At 40.8% G+C, this 15,361-nt stretch overlaps 1 protein-coding gene across 1 annotated transcript; it reads right to left on the bottom strand.

The window, feature by feature from the left end:
• Positions 1 to 4,986: 4,986 nt before the first annotated feature.
• RIBC2 (RIB43A domain with coiled-coils 2) lies at positions 4,987 to 15,232 on the bottom strand. Its single transcript, XM_026705845.2, has 7 exons — positions 15,044 to 15,232; positions 13,334 to 13,415; positions 11,723 to 12,067; positions 11,171 to 11,289; positions 6,946 to 7,173; positions 5,898 to 6,064; positions 4,987 to 5,163 (listed from the first exon to the last, which is right to left on the bottom strand). The coding sequence occupies exons 1-7, from the start codon at positions 15,140 to 15,142 to the stop codon at positions 5,082 to 5,084; spliced, it is 1,122 nt and encodes a 373-aa protein (XP_026561630.1). The 5' UTR covers positions 15,143 to 15,232; the 3' UTR covers positions 4,987 to 5,081.
• Positions 15,233 to 15,361: the final 129 nt, after the last annotated feature.

Here is a 15,361-nt window from a genome sequence, read left to right as displayed (position 1 = left end):
TCACACTACCAACTCTTATTATTCTATGTTTTATTCTATGTTTTATTCTATGTTCAATAAGACAGCAGTCTCCAACCTTTATGGCTTGGCAGCCGAGCAGGATGGGGGGTGGGGGGAAACTGGGCCATGCAAGTGGCAGGCTGGCGTGCACACGCTTCAGCTTGCCACTCGCCCAAGTTGAGCTGCCTGCGCACATGTGCCGACCAGTGGCTCGTGCAGCCAGGTTCCGGATGAGCCACGGCCCAGGTGGTTGGAGAACCGTTACCAAAATAATTAGTTTGACTATGATTGGTCACTCACCAATAACTAGGGGGGGGACACAGAACCAAAGGGGGGTTGTTAAACGCTTGGTTGGGGGCACGAAATGCCAGATTTAGCTTTGCTACACTGTAATCATTTGGCTTTAGTAAACCATACTTTCTTTAGCTGTGAGTCTAGGAATCCTTATTTTCTATTGACCCAGTTGGGGCAGCTGACAATTCCTCACATTCTTTAGCGGTCCTATATACTCTTCAAACTGGAAATAGTTTAATCTGCATTTTGCAACATATTGGCTATTCTTGCTAGGGTTTCAGATAGAATGAATTCTGTGGTTTTGGCTTTATTCTGGTTAAAAAGCCTCTACAGAGTTCTTTTTTATTCTTAGCTATTCTCTGCAAACAAAAGCTTAAGTTCAAGAGCAAAGAAATGTAGCTGATATTGTTTGGAGTGTTTGCATTGAATATGGCAGTGATTTTCACTGCTGATGCTGAGATTAGAAGCCAATTACTTGCATTATTAAATTTCCATGTGCCCATTTAAGAGGCTTTCTGCTACATCTCTGCAGAATACCCTGCATTTGCCTTTCTTCTTTCCACTAACCAATACTTAATGGCATAGAGATTATGGCAGAATTATTGTTCTTGCCCCACAATCCTGCCACTTGATCTTTTGGCATCAGTCACCACTCCGTGTTTACTCTTCCAGGAAGTATGTCTCACTTACACAAAAACATTGGGGCAGGAAGTTCTTTGTTGTCTCACTGGAATGAAAAGTTCTTCCAATTTTAGTTAAGGGGAAAACCCACATTGTTCTGTTTACAGACATGTGGGAAGACCGGAATAAGAGTTTATTGGCCAGACTTAGTGTGGTGGGTGGCCTGGAGCCAAATTTGTGTTCTCAGTCTTGCAAAGCAGCTTAGCTGATTTTTTTGTTGAGATTATTAAGATCTGGATCAGTGTTTCTCAACCTTTGCAACTTTACAATGTTTGGACTTCGACTCATAGAATTTCCTAGCCAGCATATGTCAAAGTTACAACAGTCACACAAACCCCATACCCACACAAAGGTACTTATGGCCGCTGCAGTGTTCCTGTGGTTGTTCATCCTTATGACAGATTGCAGGGATGCTGCAAAGAAATAGGACAATTGGGCATGGCCAACTTGCTGCGGCCAACTTGCAGCGACCAAATACGCCACGGCTAACTCACTGCAAGCAACTCATTGCAGGATAATTTAACAATTCTATTTAATTATTTAAAATAAATAATTTTTGCCATTCAACTTTCATTTTGTTCCTCTTTTTGCATTCTTTCTTTAATGATTCTATTCCACCATATCTGCGATATTAGTATAACTCTTGTCCCGTAGCAAGTTGTCCTGTGGTGAGCTGGCTGTGGCGAATTGCCATAGACCCACGCGGCAGTGTCTCCCCACCCCATTTCCCCAGGTCCCCACAGGCTCCCAAACCAGCCACTCAGATACACAAGATCGCCAAAAGCCCGTCATCAGAAGCAACCAGTGCATGGAGGTAGTTGCAACCTGTAGGACGAGGCCTACTTTGCAAACCAGCTACTCAAGGGATTTGCAGGAATTGGCCTGCTCTCATCCAGCTTTACTAACCAGCAGAATCCAACTTTAACCTTCCTTCCCACCTGCCACTTTTTTTTTTTTTTTTGGCAGAGGAGGTGATGATGATCCTCTGATGATTTTCTTGGCCTAAAGCAGGGGTGTCCAACCTTGGCAACTTTAAGACTTGTGGACTTCAACTCCCAGAAAGCTGGCTGAGGAATTCTGGGAGTTGAAGTCCACAAGTCTTAAAATTGCCAAGGTTGGACACCCCTGGCCTAAAGGGATTGGAGTTGTTTTTTTTAGAGGATCCATTTGTTTGTGGACCTTCCTTAAAATAGATTCCTCTGCTGCACAAAGTACTACTTGCTTGGTTGTTCGGGTTTTCTCCCGCGTAAGATTCAAAGTGTCTAGGCAACGTTTCGATGAAGTCTCATTCATCATCATCAGGCCTCTGTCTTTGGCTCTTGCTTTTCAGAGTGATGTGAGGTTGCAGCTGCTTTTTTCTTTCTAACTGTCAGTGGGGGTGGGATTTGAATGGGTGGGGGCTTGGCTGTGTTCTGATTGGGTGGGGGTGTCTTCTCATTGGTGGGGGCCTGGCTGTGTTTTGATTGGTTGGGGGTTGGCCGTGTTCTGATTGGCTGGATTTCTTGCTGCCCGGCTTCGAGTTCGAGGTCGCGCTGCATCTCCATAGTTGGTGTCGGCTTGCTTCATGTATGGCTCGGAGGGGTTTGGAGTGGGCAGTGGTGAGGTTGCAGGTATTCGTCTGTTCATGAGGGCGGGTTTCCAAATGGCTGGGAGGCGGGAGGTGTCATCTCGTTTGTTCATGCTGTGTGGGCGTTTTTCTATTTCTATGGCTTCTCTGATTATTCTGCTGTTGAAGTGTTCGGTTTTGGCAATAGTTCTGGTATTTTTAAAGTTAATTTTATGTCCTGTGGCTTTGAGGTGTTGGACCAGGGAAGAGGTCGTTTCTTCTTTTTTGATTGAGTTCTTATGTTCTTCAATGCGCGCACTAATTCTTCTGTTAGTCTGTCCAATGTATGTGGCAGGGCAGGCAGTGCAGGGGATTTCGTATACTCCTTGGTTTTCTAATTCGACTCTGTCTTTGGGGTTTCTTAGGATGGTGGATATTTTTCTGTTTGTGCAGAATGCTGTTTTAATATTGTGTTTTTGGAGGATCTTGCTGATTCTGTCTGTAGTGCCTTTTATATATGGGAGGAGGGCTTTGCCGTTTTCTTGTTCTCTGTCTTGGATTTTGGTTGGGGTTTCTTTTTGGATTAGGTGGGTAATCTTGTGTCTTTGGAATCCATTGGCTGTAAGTACGTTGGTGAGGGTGTGTAGTTCGGCTTTTGGTGTTGTTCATCGGCTAAGCATTTTGTTCTGGAGATGAGTGTTTTGGCTACGGAATTGATCTGTGCTGGGTGGTGGTGTGAGAGTGCATGTAGATAGCGGTTTGTATGTGTTTTCTTTTGGTAGATGGTGTGTCCTAGGGAGCCATTGGATCTTTTGTATACCAAGACATCTAGGAAGGGAAGTTGATTGTTGGTTTCTGTTTCCATGGTGAATTGTATCTTGGGGTGTAGGCTGTTGAGGTGTGTGAGGAACTTGCTTAGTTTTTCTTTCCCATGTGGCCAGATTATGAAGGTGTCATCTACGTATCTGAGCCAGAGTTTGGGTTTGTGGTCGTATTTTTCTAGAGCTTGTGTTTCAAAGTGTTCCATGTAGAGGTTTGCGATGACAGGTGAGAGGGTGATCCCATGGGTGCTCCTTCTATTTGTTTGTATTTTTGTCCATTGTAGGTGAAGTATGTATTGGATAGGCAGTGGTTGGTCAGATCTAGGATGTGCTTGGGGGGTTGTATTTGTTTTGGATGGCTGTCAAGGCTTCTTTTATTGGTATTTGGGTGAAGAGGGATATGACATCGAAGCTTACTAGTAGGTCGCTGGGTTGTAAGTTTTGTTTCTTTATGATTTCGATGAACTGGAATGAGTTTCTTACATGTGAGTTGATGGATTCTGCATAGGGTTGTAGTTGTTTGGCGAGAAATTTGGCCAGGTTTTGTAGAGGTGAGCCTATGGAGCTGACTATTGGTCTGAGTGGGGTTCCTTCTTTGTGTATCTTGGGGAGACCATAAAGCTTGGGGCATCTGGATGATTTTTCTCTGGGTATGATTCTTTGCTGGATTTCTTCACTGATGGGGGAGGTTTTTATTTTGGATTTGGTAGTTTTTTCTAGGTAGGTGGTGGGGTCTGTCTTTAGGGGTTTGTATGCGGGGTCTTGGAGTAGGTTGGAGATGCAGCGCGACCTCGAACTCGAAGCCGGGCAGCAAGAAATCCAGCCAATCAGAACACGGCCAACCCCCCAACCAATCAAAACACAGCCAGGCCCCCCACCAATGAGAAGACACCCCCACCCAATCAGAACACAGCCAAGCCCCCACCCATTCAAATCCCACCCCCACTGACAGTTAGAAAGAAAAAAGCAGCTGCAACCTCACATCACTCTGAAAAGCAAGAGCCAAAGACAGAGGCCTGATGATGATGAATGAGACTTCATCGAAACGTTGCCTAGACACTTTGAATCTTACGCGGGAGAAAACCCGAACAACCAAAGATCCACATATATATATATATATATATATATGCAAACAGGTAAGAAGGCGGGTCCTGCAAGCAGGCTGATAACTTGCCTCCATCATTTGCCAGTTGCGTCGGTAAGGGGAATTGAGGTAGTTAGTTAGGAATTGAGAGCTTTCCCCTTAAGGAAATGCATCATGGTAAATGTAGTCCATGTCATGTGGCCACATCTGTAATCCTGATTGGTCACTGAATTGATCCTTGGTGGGTTGGGGGAGGTCTCTCCACTCTTGCCTGGAACCCAGCAACATGCTGCTGCCTCAACCCCTTGCTCCTTCATTTTGGGGATGAAAAATTACCATCCTTTTACACCAGAAAGTCAGCTATGCAAAGAGTTGGACATTGAGATGAATCTCGATGTAACCGTGAGTTATCTTGAGGATGCCTGATGACCCAATAAAAAGACTTTGTATGGTTGCTTTGTGAAGTTATCTATCTGCCTTTATACATTCAGTCAGTAATTATAGAGGACAGAATATGTTCCCCCATAGTTGCAAACCCTTTAGAGCAAGAAAATCATCTGTAATGTTATATTTTTTTATTATTTATGTCAAGAAAGTAGAAATATTTTTACAAACATATAAGCTGCACTTCTATATGAGAATATCGGCTCCAACATCATCGGGCAAGCGTGTTAAACTGTGAGTAGTATTGGCCAGAAGGAAAATTTGTATATACTTCTTCATTCATATATGCTTGTCTGGAAAAAAAAAAAACAGTTGATACATGTTAATGATTAAGGTCTCTAAATATGAGATTGCTTATTCTCAGTATCAATAAGAAATCAATGTCTTTTTTTTTTTACAAATGGGATAAAGAAATTAGAATGCCAGTTTGGTGAAATGGTTAAGAGAGAAGGATAGAAACTCAGAGACCATGGTTTTCTGGTCCAACCTTAAGCATAAAGCCAAATGGGTGACTTTGAGTCAATCACTCTTTCTCAGTCCCAGGGAGGGAGCAATGGCAAACTATTTTCAAAAACACTTGCCAAGAAAACTGCAAGGATTTGTCCAAGCACTTGCCAGGAGTTAGCACTGACTTGCCAGGAGTTAGCACCCGCCCAAAAATTATCTAAGACACTAATAAAAAGCGTGCTTTGAAATAAGTTGACATCAATGGTATTTGTTGAGGGCAGTCATAAAACACATAATGATGAACATGACAGCATAACTGAGGCCCCACCCCTTTGTACATGCATGCACCTGTAGAGCAGGGTTATTGGGCAGGCTGGAAAGCTGTTGAGAATTAAATAACGGCAGGCAGATTATTCTGCCACTCCACTGGACAAAGCTACCAGGCCTTAAAACCTCTAGAGGCATCATATGTCTTGCCAGAAGCAGATGCTGATGCTACCAAGTCCCGCTAATTTGCCCCGGGGGAGTTTCTGGGCTCATCTTGGGCTAAAACAAAGTGGGCATCCAGAAAATGTCTTACTTATTTTTCTGCTCCTGGGATAGCTGCACATTAAAATTATCTAACGCTCTCCGCAAGTCCCGATTCTGACGTTGCTGATGACGATCGTAGAGCAATTCAGCTCTGGCCTCCTGAATCCGCTTCCGTTCCCATTCTGCGTTTTTCTGGCGTTCCTCTTCATCTAACCTCTGCATGAGAATCAGAAAGCTGGTCTGTGGTCAGCAATAAAACACCCCTGCCCCCCCATCCATCTTTCTGTGCTGCTAGTAGCTTTCAACAGATGGGCTGCTAAGGACCCGGACTCTTCCCAAGGTCCTTCTGGAGTTGAAGGAGTCAGGGAGGTTCAAGCTATCTGGAATCCTAATGTACAAAGATTGGTTTAGGCTCCCCCCTCCCTTTACCACCCATTAAACAGGACCTGTGGTCCTTAATCTGTTGCACGGCTACAATTTCCAACAGCCCCTGCCGAAGTAATAATGGTGTAGGAAGGTGAAGGTTGCAGATAGGAGCATTTGGAGAGTGTGGTCAAACAGATCAAGATGGAAGACATAGCAGTGCCATCAAAGCTCCGCCTCTGTGTTTTATGTGTGTGGCATGCAGGATGCATCTGGAAAACAGGTGGAGCTTTCCTCAGACTACTGCAGCCCATCTTGGTTTTCCCAAGTTTGATCTGATGGAGGAAGATCAAAGACAGAGGAAGGAGACCATCGAGCAAGGAATGGCTGGAAAAATGAGGAAATGGCTGAAGGAGCCAACCTCCCTTATACTCTTTGGAGGACCCTTCAAAGAGCCTCTTAGCGGATAACAACACGCTATATGTGAATGTGGAGAGGCACAAGCCCGGCCTATCTGTTAGTATGTCAGTTACTATCAGAAACATGTACCGATAATGAATTATTTTTAGTCAATGACAAAGCCAGGAAGGTGGCTTCATTCTGATAGTTTAAAGTTTTATGGAAGAAGGAAGGAGGAAAAGGAGGAGAAAAAGAAGCCCATCTTGACTTTTTTGATCACACCATGCAGAATTCCAGGTTGTTATTCCACAAAGTTATTTCTTTAAAGGGAATACCTGCTTCTCCAGAACTTGTTGCAGCTGAATATCCTGGATTTCTTTCAGCTGAGCTTGGCTCATTCCTTTCCATCGATCCGTGATGATACAATTTGGTCCAAAGGAGCTGACAGCTTGCTGTGGGTTTTCAGTCAGCAAATCCCCCTGAAGCTGGCTCAAAATATCCCTCTCGTTTGCTTCTTCTTCTTGCTGTTTTTCAAGTCTTCTCTTACGTTCAGACTCAGCAGCCTTTAAAAAAAAAATCACAGCAATGCTTACAAAGTGAGAGAGAGTTGGCCCTCACCAGATGGCAAATGTTTAAATCAAGTTCAGCAATTGTGTTTTGTAGGGTTTTTGGTAGGAAATCAAGACAGGGTAAGTAAGATAAGATAAAGAGTAAAAAGAGACTAAGGAGAGAATTGCGAAGTCTTTTAAAACTCTTCTCTCATTCTGACAAATTAAAAATTACAATTGCGCACATGATGCAAAATAAAAATATACATTGACATCCTGATCTGGGTGTTGCTTCTTGTCCTTTCAGGTCTGCCTGTTAAGTTGGAGCTGTGACAAACTTGAGAGCTGTGACAAACAGCAAGTGAAAAACAGCTCTTTATTTGGTAAACCAGTACAACGAAGTGAGATGCCTGTCCTACAGCTCCCTCTTTTAAAGGGAGCTGTCAGGCAGCTCGGCCACTGAGATTATCTCTTTTTCCCGCCTGGAAAAGTTGACCAATCATTTTAAATTATTTCTTTTCCTGCCTAGACGGACTAGAGGGAAACCTTTGCTCTTCCCTCCTCATTACTCTATTCAACACTGCCAATGAGTTCTGTGGTAGATTTACACCTCCTTCCAAGTCATGAAACAAACCGCATGGATCAGGTTCTTACACTGCACTAAGTCAGAACAAGCAAGTATTATGGCTTCAGTTGCATGAGTAACTCAATCTTCTGGAGAGGTTCAAAAATACACAGTGATACAAAACAATCCAGTTTCCTTCCCTTGCTTAGGATAAGGCTTAATCAGAAATGAGCACGACGTTGAGTGCTCAGGATGCCCTATCCAAGATAGGGCAAGGACAGTCACAAATGACAAGGTGACAAATGGCAACTTCAAATCTCAACTGTCTTACATATTGGCAAAAAAAATCAGAAAATAAAATACAAGCTGAATAGTCAAGACCTTGTTGATGATCCAAACTCCGTCAAGGACCTTGGAGTTCTCATCTCTAATGACCTAAGTGCTAGAGCCCACTGCAACTACATAGCCAAAAAGGCATTAAGAGTTGTTAACCTAATCTTGCGTAGCTTTTTCTCTGGTAATATCACACTACTAACTAGAGCATACAAAACATTTGCTAGACCAATACTTGAATACAGCTCATCAGTCTGGAACCCGCATTATGTATCTGATATTAACACAGTTGAGAAAGTCCAGAAATACTTCACAAGAAGAGTTCTCCACTCCTCTACTCATTGCAGAATACCTTATGTCACCAGACTTGAAATTCTAGACCTAGAAAATCTAGAACTACGCCGCCTTCAGTCTGATCTAAGTATAGTATTACTATATATTATATATTGCAATGTCCTACCTGTCAATGAATACTTCAGCTTCAACCATAACAACACAAGAACACACAATAGATACAAACTCAAGGTTAATTGTACCAAACTTGATTGCAGGAAATACGACTTCAGCAACAGAGTGGTCAATGTCTGGAATACTCTACCTGACTCTGTGGTTTCTTCCCCAAACCCCAAAAACTTTAACCTTAGACTGTCTACTATTGACCTCATCCCTTTCCTAAGAGGTCTGTAGGGGGTGTGCATAAGTGCACCAACATGCCTACCGTCCCTGTCCTATTTATTCTTTTTTTCTTACATGTATCCATTTCATGTATTCATAACTATGTTTATACTTATATCTGTTATCTTATAATCGCTTGACAAATTAAATAAATAAATAAACAGTTACTGCTAACCCAACTATGAGATCATGCCATAACTACTGCTGCATGGAGATTACATATTCAGATCTGGAAACCATCATTCATAAAAGTAGAGGGCTTTGAAGATTGGACTGGATGCTGGGTTTTAAGTATACTCTCCAAATCTCAATGAGGTAAATTCAAAATACACTCCAAAATCAAGTTGAGCTCTGGCAGGAATTCTATATAGCTTAACTTGATTTTGGAGCAAATTTACATCATTCAAACTTTGAAATATATCTGCTTTATCAGATACACAGTATTTATTTATATCCATCTCATTCTCCAAGAAGTTCAAACTTCCACAGGAGGTGGGTGGCTAATAAATTTGAATGAATTCATACAATATAGAAAATACATTACAGATTCATATCTCTTTATGCAATTTGTGTCCTTTGCTCAATGATGTCATGCTCCTCAATGATGTCAACTCTCTCACGATTTGCAAAATCCACCCAATAAAAGTTTTTTTTTTTTGTCTTATCCCAAGCCATTTAGACTCTGGAACAGGTGCAACAATAAATGATAACAGTCAATAATCAGACTTACTTTCAAGCTGAAGTGTAAATATTTGTAATAGCCTATTTCAGCTATATGAAAATAAATATCCTAGACTATTAACATTTAAAAACTACTTTGAACACCATAATTATTGAACATTTGCTTCAATAATTACTATATTTTATTTGTGTGTGTGTGTGTGTCTACATCAGGCTTGTCCAACCTGCGGCCCAAGGGCCGCATGCGGCCCAGGTCACCTTGTAATGCGGCCCAGTGCCCATCCCAACCTTCATGCCAGAGCCAGTGAGGAGGAGGAGGAGAAGCAGGCGCGAGGCAGGGCGAGGCGAGCGCCAGGCCAAGCAGCAACAGAAAAAGCAGGCGCCGTCAGAGCGCCACCTCCTGCTGTTGCCACCACCGCCATCGCCGCCGCTTCTGCCCCCGCCACTTCTGCCCCCGCCGCTTCTGCCCCTGCTGCCACTTCTGCCCCTGCTGTCGCTGCCGCTTCTGCCCCTGCTGCTGCTGCTTCTGCCCCCACCACCTCCGCTTCTGCCCCCGCCACCGCTGCTGCTTCTGCCCCTGCCGCCACTGCCCCCGCCGCTGCTGCTTCTGCCTTCCAGTCCTGCCTCATCCAGCCGGACCATTTGCAGGAGGAGAGGTAGGCGCAAGGCGGGTGAGTTTTCTCCCCCCCCCCGCAAAATTTGGCCGGAAAATAAACCATGATAAAAAAACCATGATAAAAAATAAATAATTTTTAATAAATAATTAATAATAAAAACATCTCACTAACTTCATTTCCAAATAAATTTAATATGTTAACTATGTTTTCTATGGGTTTTTTGGATGATCAGGTATCATTACTGTTGTTTTATTTTATGTGCGGCCCAAACCAAATTTTCATCTTCTAATGTGGCCCAGGGAAGGTGAAAGGTTGGACACCCCTGGTCTACATATACTTAAGGTTTATGCTTAAATTTAGAATAAGTGATCATATGGTTTGGGGGGGAATTGGACTGTTTAGTTTGTCTATTTTCTATGTGATGTTTTAATGTACAGTGAGAGGTTATTTTATTATATATATATTTGTACCTGTACTGAAGAAAGTTGGAGGTAATTCTTTTTATATTTCGTTTCTTTCTTTTCTTGTCACCTAATTCCCACAGTACTTATCGTCTTATCTTTCCTAGTACCCTCTTCTATTGGTATCTTATGATTTATCACTTGTTTGTATCTTATGATTAATTATTAACTATGATTTATGATCTATACTCTATCACCTTACTGTTTATATGTACATTGTGAGCCAGTGCACCAGAGATAAATTCCTTGTATGTCCAATCACAATTGGCCATTAAAGAATTCTATTCCATTCCATATTTTTCATTCCATTCCATATTTTCTATTCTATTCCATTCCATTCCATTCCATACTTTCCATTCCATTCCATTCTGTATTTTCTATTCTATTCCATTCCATTCTATATTTTCTATTCTATTCTATTCTATTCTATTCTATTCTATTCTATTCTATTCTATTCTAATCCAATCCAATCCAATCCAATCTAGTCTACTCTATTGTTTTTACTTTCCCGATCTCCCCATTTGTTCCCCTCTCCCCTTTAATCTTTTTTCTTTGGGTTAATTTGTATTATATCTTTTTTTTGAAATGTAAAAGAACTGCCTTTTAAAAAAAAAGCAATTACAATGTCATACCTTTTCTCAGGTACTATATTTAAGTAATAATAACCAATTTTGCTTTACCAGGGCTTGATTGAATTCTGTAGTAGTGATACAAATTGCTCGTCTGGTTTCCTCATCTGCTCGTTGGAGATTCATAGCCTTTTCATCAAGCTCCAGTCTCTGCTGCTTGTAGAGTTCATCTACAAATTGTAACAAATCAGTTATGTCACAAGTCATCTTCATTTAATGACCCCATTATCCCTGGGCAACTGAATGGAGCTAGCAAAGTGTTTTAATGGCCGGATGCCTTTCCTGTCACCAATGCGGAGTTTTGTTCAGCAGATATATTCTCAGTGTGCCCAGAGAGAGAAATATCTGCCTCTACCTAGGATCAAACTCACAGACTCCTGATTGTGAGGTGAGAGTTCCACCTATAGGCCACCCCACTATTCTTGTGTTACAAGTGTTATGTCACAAGAGCCAGGTACTAAATCCTTGTCCCGCTACTAGCAATACCAATAAGCACTTAGCTGCATGGTGCTTTGCAACACCCTCTGTGCGATTTGCAATATCTAATACTTATTTGCATATTGCCCCAACAATCTGGGTCCTCTATTGTAGATTCGGTCATACCTGCATATTTTTTATCTGCCAGTGCATTCTGCTTTTCTTTTTTTTGCTGCAAAAGCCATTCTCTGGTTTGTTCTTGCTGGAACCTCCATCTATTCTTGCTGTTTAAATCTTCTCCCATGAACTTCTGCAAGCTGGATATGGTACAGCGTGGGTCGCTGTCAGCAACGCGGGCAGCAGTATCTTTCTGCAGGCGTTGTGGGTCAAAGAGATCGTACTCACGCACTGTTTCTGGTTTCTGATAATTTTGACGAAATTCATTAATAGCTTTGTTTAGAATCCGAGTATCTCTTTTCTGTCTTTGGTCACACATGCAGAGGATCTTATCATTTTGTTTCATTTCTGCAGCTATATTTAGAAGGGGGAAAAAGGCTGTGATTCTAATCCTTAAAAAAAAAAACATTATTTGTGAACTTAAATAGCAGTGGCTGAAGTTAATTGTTCCAACCCAAATAAGATCAATGCTCTTTTACCTGCTCAGATTATATATTCATGTACTTCATCTCCATGTGAAGCAGTTCATGGTTACAGGTAGTCCTCAACTTATGACCACAATTGGGACGAGAAATTCCATTGCTAAACAAAGTGGCTATTAAGCAAGTTGCATCCAATTTTATGACCTTCTTTGCCATAGTTGTTAAACAATCACTGCACTTGTGAATAGCAATAGCACTTAGACTTATATACCGCTTCACAGTGCTTTACAGCTCTAAGCAGTTTACAGAATATTGCATATTGCAGAGTCAGCATATTGCCCCCAACAATCTGGGTCCTCATTTTACTGACCTCTGCGGAATGGAAGGCTGAGTAACCTTGAGCCTGGTGAGATTTGAACTGCCAAATTGCAGGCAGCCAGCAATTAGCAGAAGTAGGCTGCAGTATTGCATTCTAACCACTGCGCCACCACGGTTCTATCATGCGTTGAATCATGCAGTTGTTAGCAACTCCAGCTTCCTGGCCTGGGATATTGCAACCATTTGTAAATACATGCCAGTGGCTCAGTGGTCAAAATCTGATCACATGACCATGGGGATGCTGCAATGGTCGTAAGTGTGAGGATCAGTGAGAAGTCACTTTTTTCAGTGCCATTATAACTTTGAATATTCACTAAAAAAAATAGATGTAAGTCGTGGACTACCCATGTTTTGAAATATTCCTTGAAAAGAATATTGCACAGGGACACTTCCATAGAGCTAATATCTATGCCAGTAAATATTCCTCATATCTCACAATGGTACTTCTTGCAGCTCCACTAAGCCCAGAAAAGCTAATTTTTGAGCCATCTGTATCCCATCTTGCAGTGCTATCTTAGTACGTACCAAAAAAAAACCCCAGTTGAGTGCAAAAAGTTCTCAAGACTGGGATGAATACACTGAGATTTTGGAAAAAGGGAGAGGGGTGTGATGGAAGTTCTCACTAAAATATCCAAACCCAAACGTTGCAGAGTTCAATTATCTTATGATTTACAACTATCTTACTTGCCCAAGGAAAATCTTAGGTGAATGGATGAGGAATAGGAATGGAATCAAAATTGTATGGTGGAAGGGCTGAAGGAGAACTCATTTTTATAGCCATCTGACAAAAGATTGTTTAAAAAAATGATACGATATATACCAATGGAATCATCACGGGCCTTCTGGATTGCTTCTTCAATCTTTTTGTCTTTTACCTGGGCGTCCAGAGCTTCCTTATCAATCTGTGGTAGACATGAAGGAAAACTTAGTTCAGATTTCATATCAAAGACGATAGCTCCAGAAGAGGACATTTCCCAAAATAAGCTCAGCTTTAACTGCTATTTTCAGGAAATAAAAAGCTGAGACAACTAAAGGCAAGAAAATCATATTCTTCTTTATTGATGAATTAAAACTAAATAAATAACTAGAATTACACTGTATCCCATTAAATAGATTTTAAAATCTCATAGATACAGAACTACTGAACTTTTAATTCAATTATGTCACATATCTCCAAGATTGACTTTTGTATTTTAAGGACCAAAAAATAATCAGTCCAACACTAAAAACATGCTAGTTAACATGCCAGATATTTAATAACTCCAATGAAAAGAGTTATTAGAATTATAATTTATAAAAAAAGAAAATTATGTAGCTGAAAACATATCAATGTAGCCTAGCTTTACAATTCTTTTTAAAACCTTCAAAAGTCAACATGCATATCATACAGATGCCCCAACAAACAAAATTAAATAGGATGATTTTATATATCACATGTGGCTGGATTATTTACAGAAAAATCCATGTGGCTAGTTCATATTTCTTTGTATTATGTAAGCACAAAGAGTTGGATTACTCAGATAACCATGATCCATACATCAACTTGAACAGACACTTATGTAAATAATATTAGATCACTCACAAGTACAATATTAATTTTATCTAATAACTGGCTAAAATTAAATCCATTTTCATAACTGCAACATATTCCAAATCAATAATATACACAGATATCTTTTCTCTACCAGATTTTAGCTTGATACTACTTTTTGTTTTCCATATAATTTTATGGTAATTGTGTTTATCTCTTAAGCTAATGATTACATTATGGGCAGTACTTTAGAAAGTTACAAAAGAACATATGAGTTGCCTGATGATAAATTGTCTTAGATATAAATAAAAAAGGAAAATTTCATATTACTTGCAGGAAATATAAATTTCATTCAGTGAAAATCTCTCAAAATAAAAAAAAACCCATTATTTTATTTAAAAAATATAAATAGGAATAAATTGTGGCTGAAATGCAAGCTTACATACCTAAGAAATTGTTACATAATATAGCTTCTCTTTCTATAATTTATTAAACATTTTACTGCCAAGTTGGAAGACTATACATTTATTTTTTTCTATATAGAATTAAGCAAATAGATTTCATAATATTTTAGAGAACACAGCAGTAAGTGGATAATTGTATGCAAGTTTCAGTGCCTACTGTTAAATTGTGTATTTGCACCTAATAAACAATAAGTATGTAATTCAAATTTTCAGATACATGTTCTGTTTAACTTTGTATCTGGTTCTATTCCTTTTGGAATTCCTTGAAACTATTTTATAAGGAGGTTTCAAAGGATTGCACTCAATTGTGTATCCTTCGTAAAATTAGTCTGAATAATTATTTAGGCATTGTATGTTGTTTCTGAGAAGGAAAACTTTCCTCCTTTCTCTTTTTGTGTATAAAATAAGAGAGATTTTTTTAAAATGCATAAAGTTACGCAGCTGGTGTTGAAAAAACTATCCCCGTACTACTTCGTGCAAAGAATTAAATTTAAATGACAATCAAGAAAATCCAAATAATTACAGAACCACCTACCCCGATAGTCCTGACTCGGGCATCAAAGATCTGGCTTTGCTTCTGCAGCTCCCGGTAGCGCCTCCGTTCCCGCACCGCTGCCTCGGACCGGGAGTGCATAGCCGGCCACAACAGTCCTGCCGAAGCAGGGAGGACGAAAGAAGATGCTTCGCGCCGGGATAGCTACCTAGGATGCTCAGCATCCCGGCGCCTAGCAACAGTCTCCACAACTCTGCGTTGCTAAGGAAATGAGCTTCGAGCTATCGAGGCTCTCTTGCCCGCAGTTCCCGTCAGCATAGAGATTAACTGATTGCTAGAGTGGCGTAACTACGTCTCATC

This window comes from Pseudonaja textilis, chromosome 5, assembly GCF_049901715.1.
Source record: "Pseudonaja textilis isolate UNSWEBS1 chromosome 5, rPseTex1.2, whole genome shotgun sequence".
Classification (NCBI taxonomy): domain Eukaryota; kingdom Metazoa; phylum Chordata; class Lepidosauria; order Squamata; family Elapidae; genus Pseudonaja; species Pseudonaja textilis.
Note: the sequence above shows the minus strand (reverse complement) of the source record. Positions and strands in the feature narration are given on the sequence as shown.

Excerpts from the sequence above, each read along its gene's own strand:
- RIBC2 (XM_026705845.2), bottom strand. The coding sequence starts at position 15,142 with ATGCACTCCCGGTCCGAGGCAGCGGTGCGGGAACGGAGGCGCTACCGG. Across the intron at positions 13,416-15,043 it reads CCCGAGTCAGGACTATCGGG|ATTGATAAGGAAGCTCTGGA; the intron begins GTAGGTGGTTCT and ends TGTCTACCACAG. Across the intron at positions 12,068-13,333 it reads GGCCCGTGATGATTCCATTG|CTGCAGAAATGAAACAAAAT; the intron begins GTATATATCGTA and ends TTCTAAATATAG.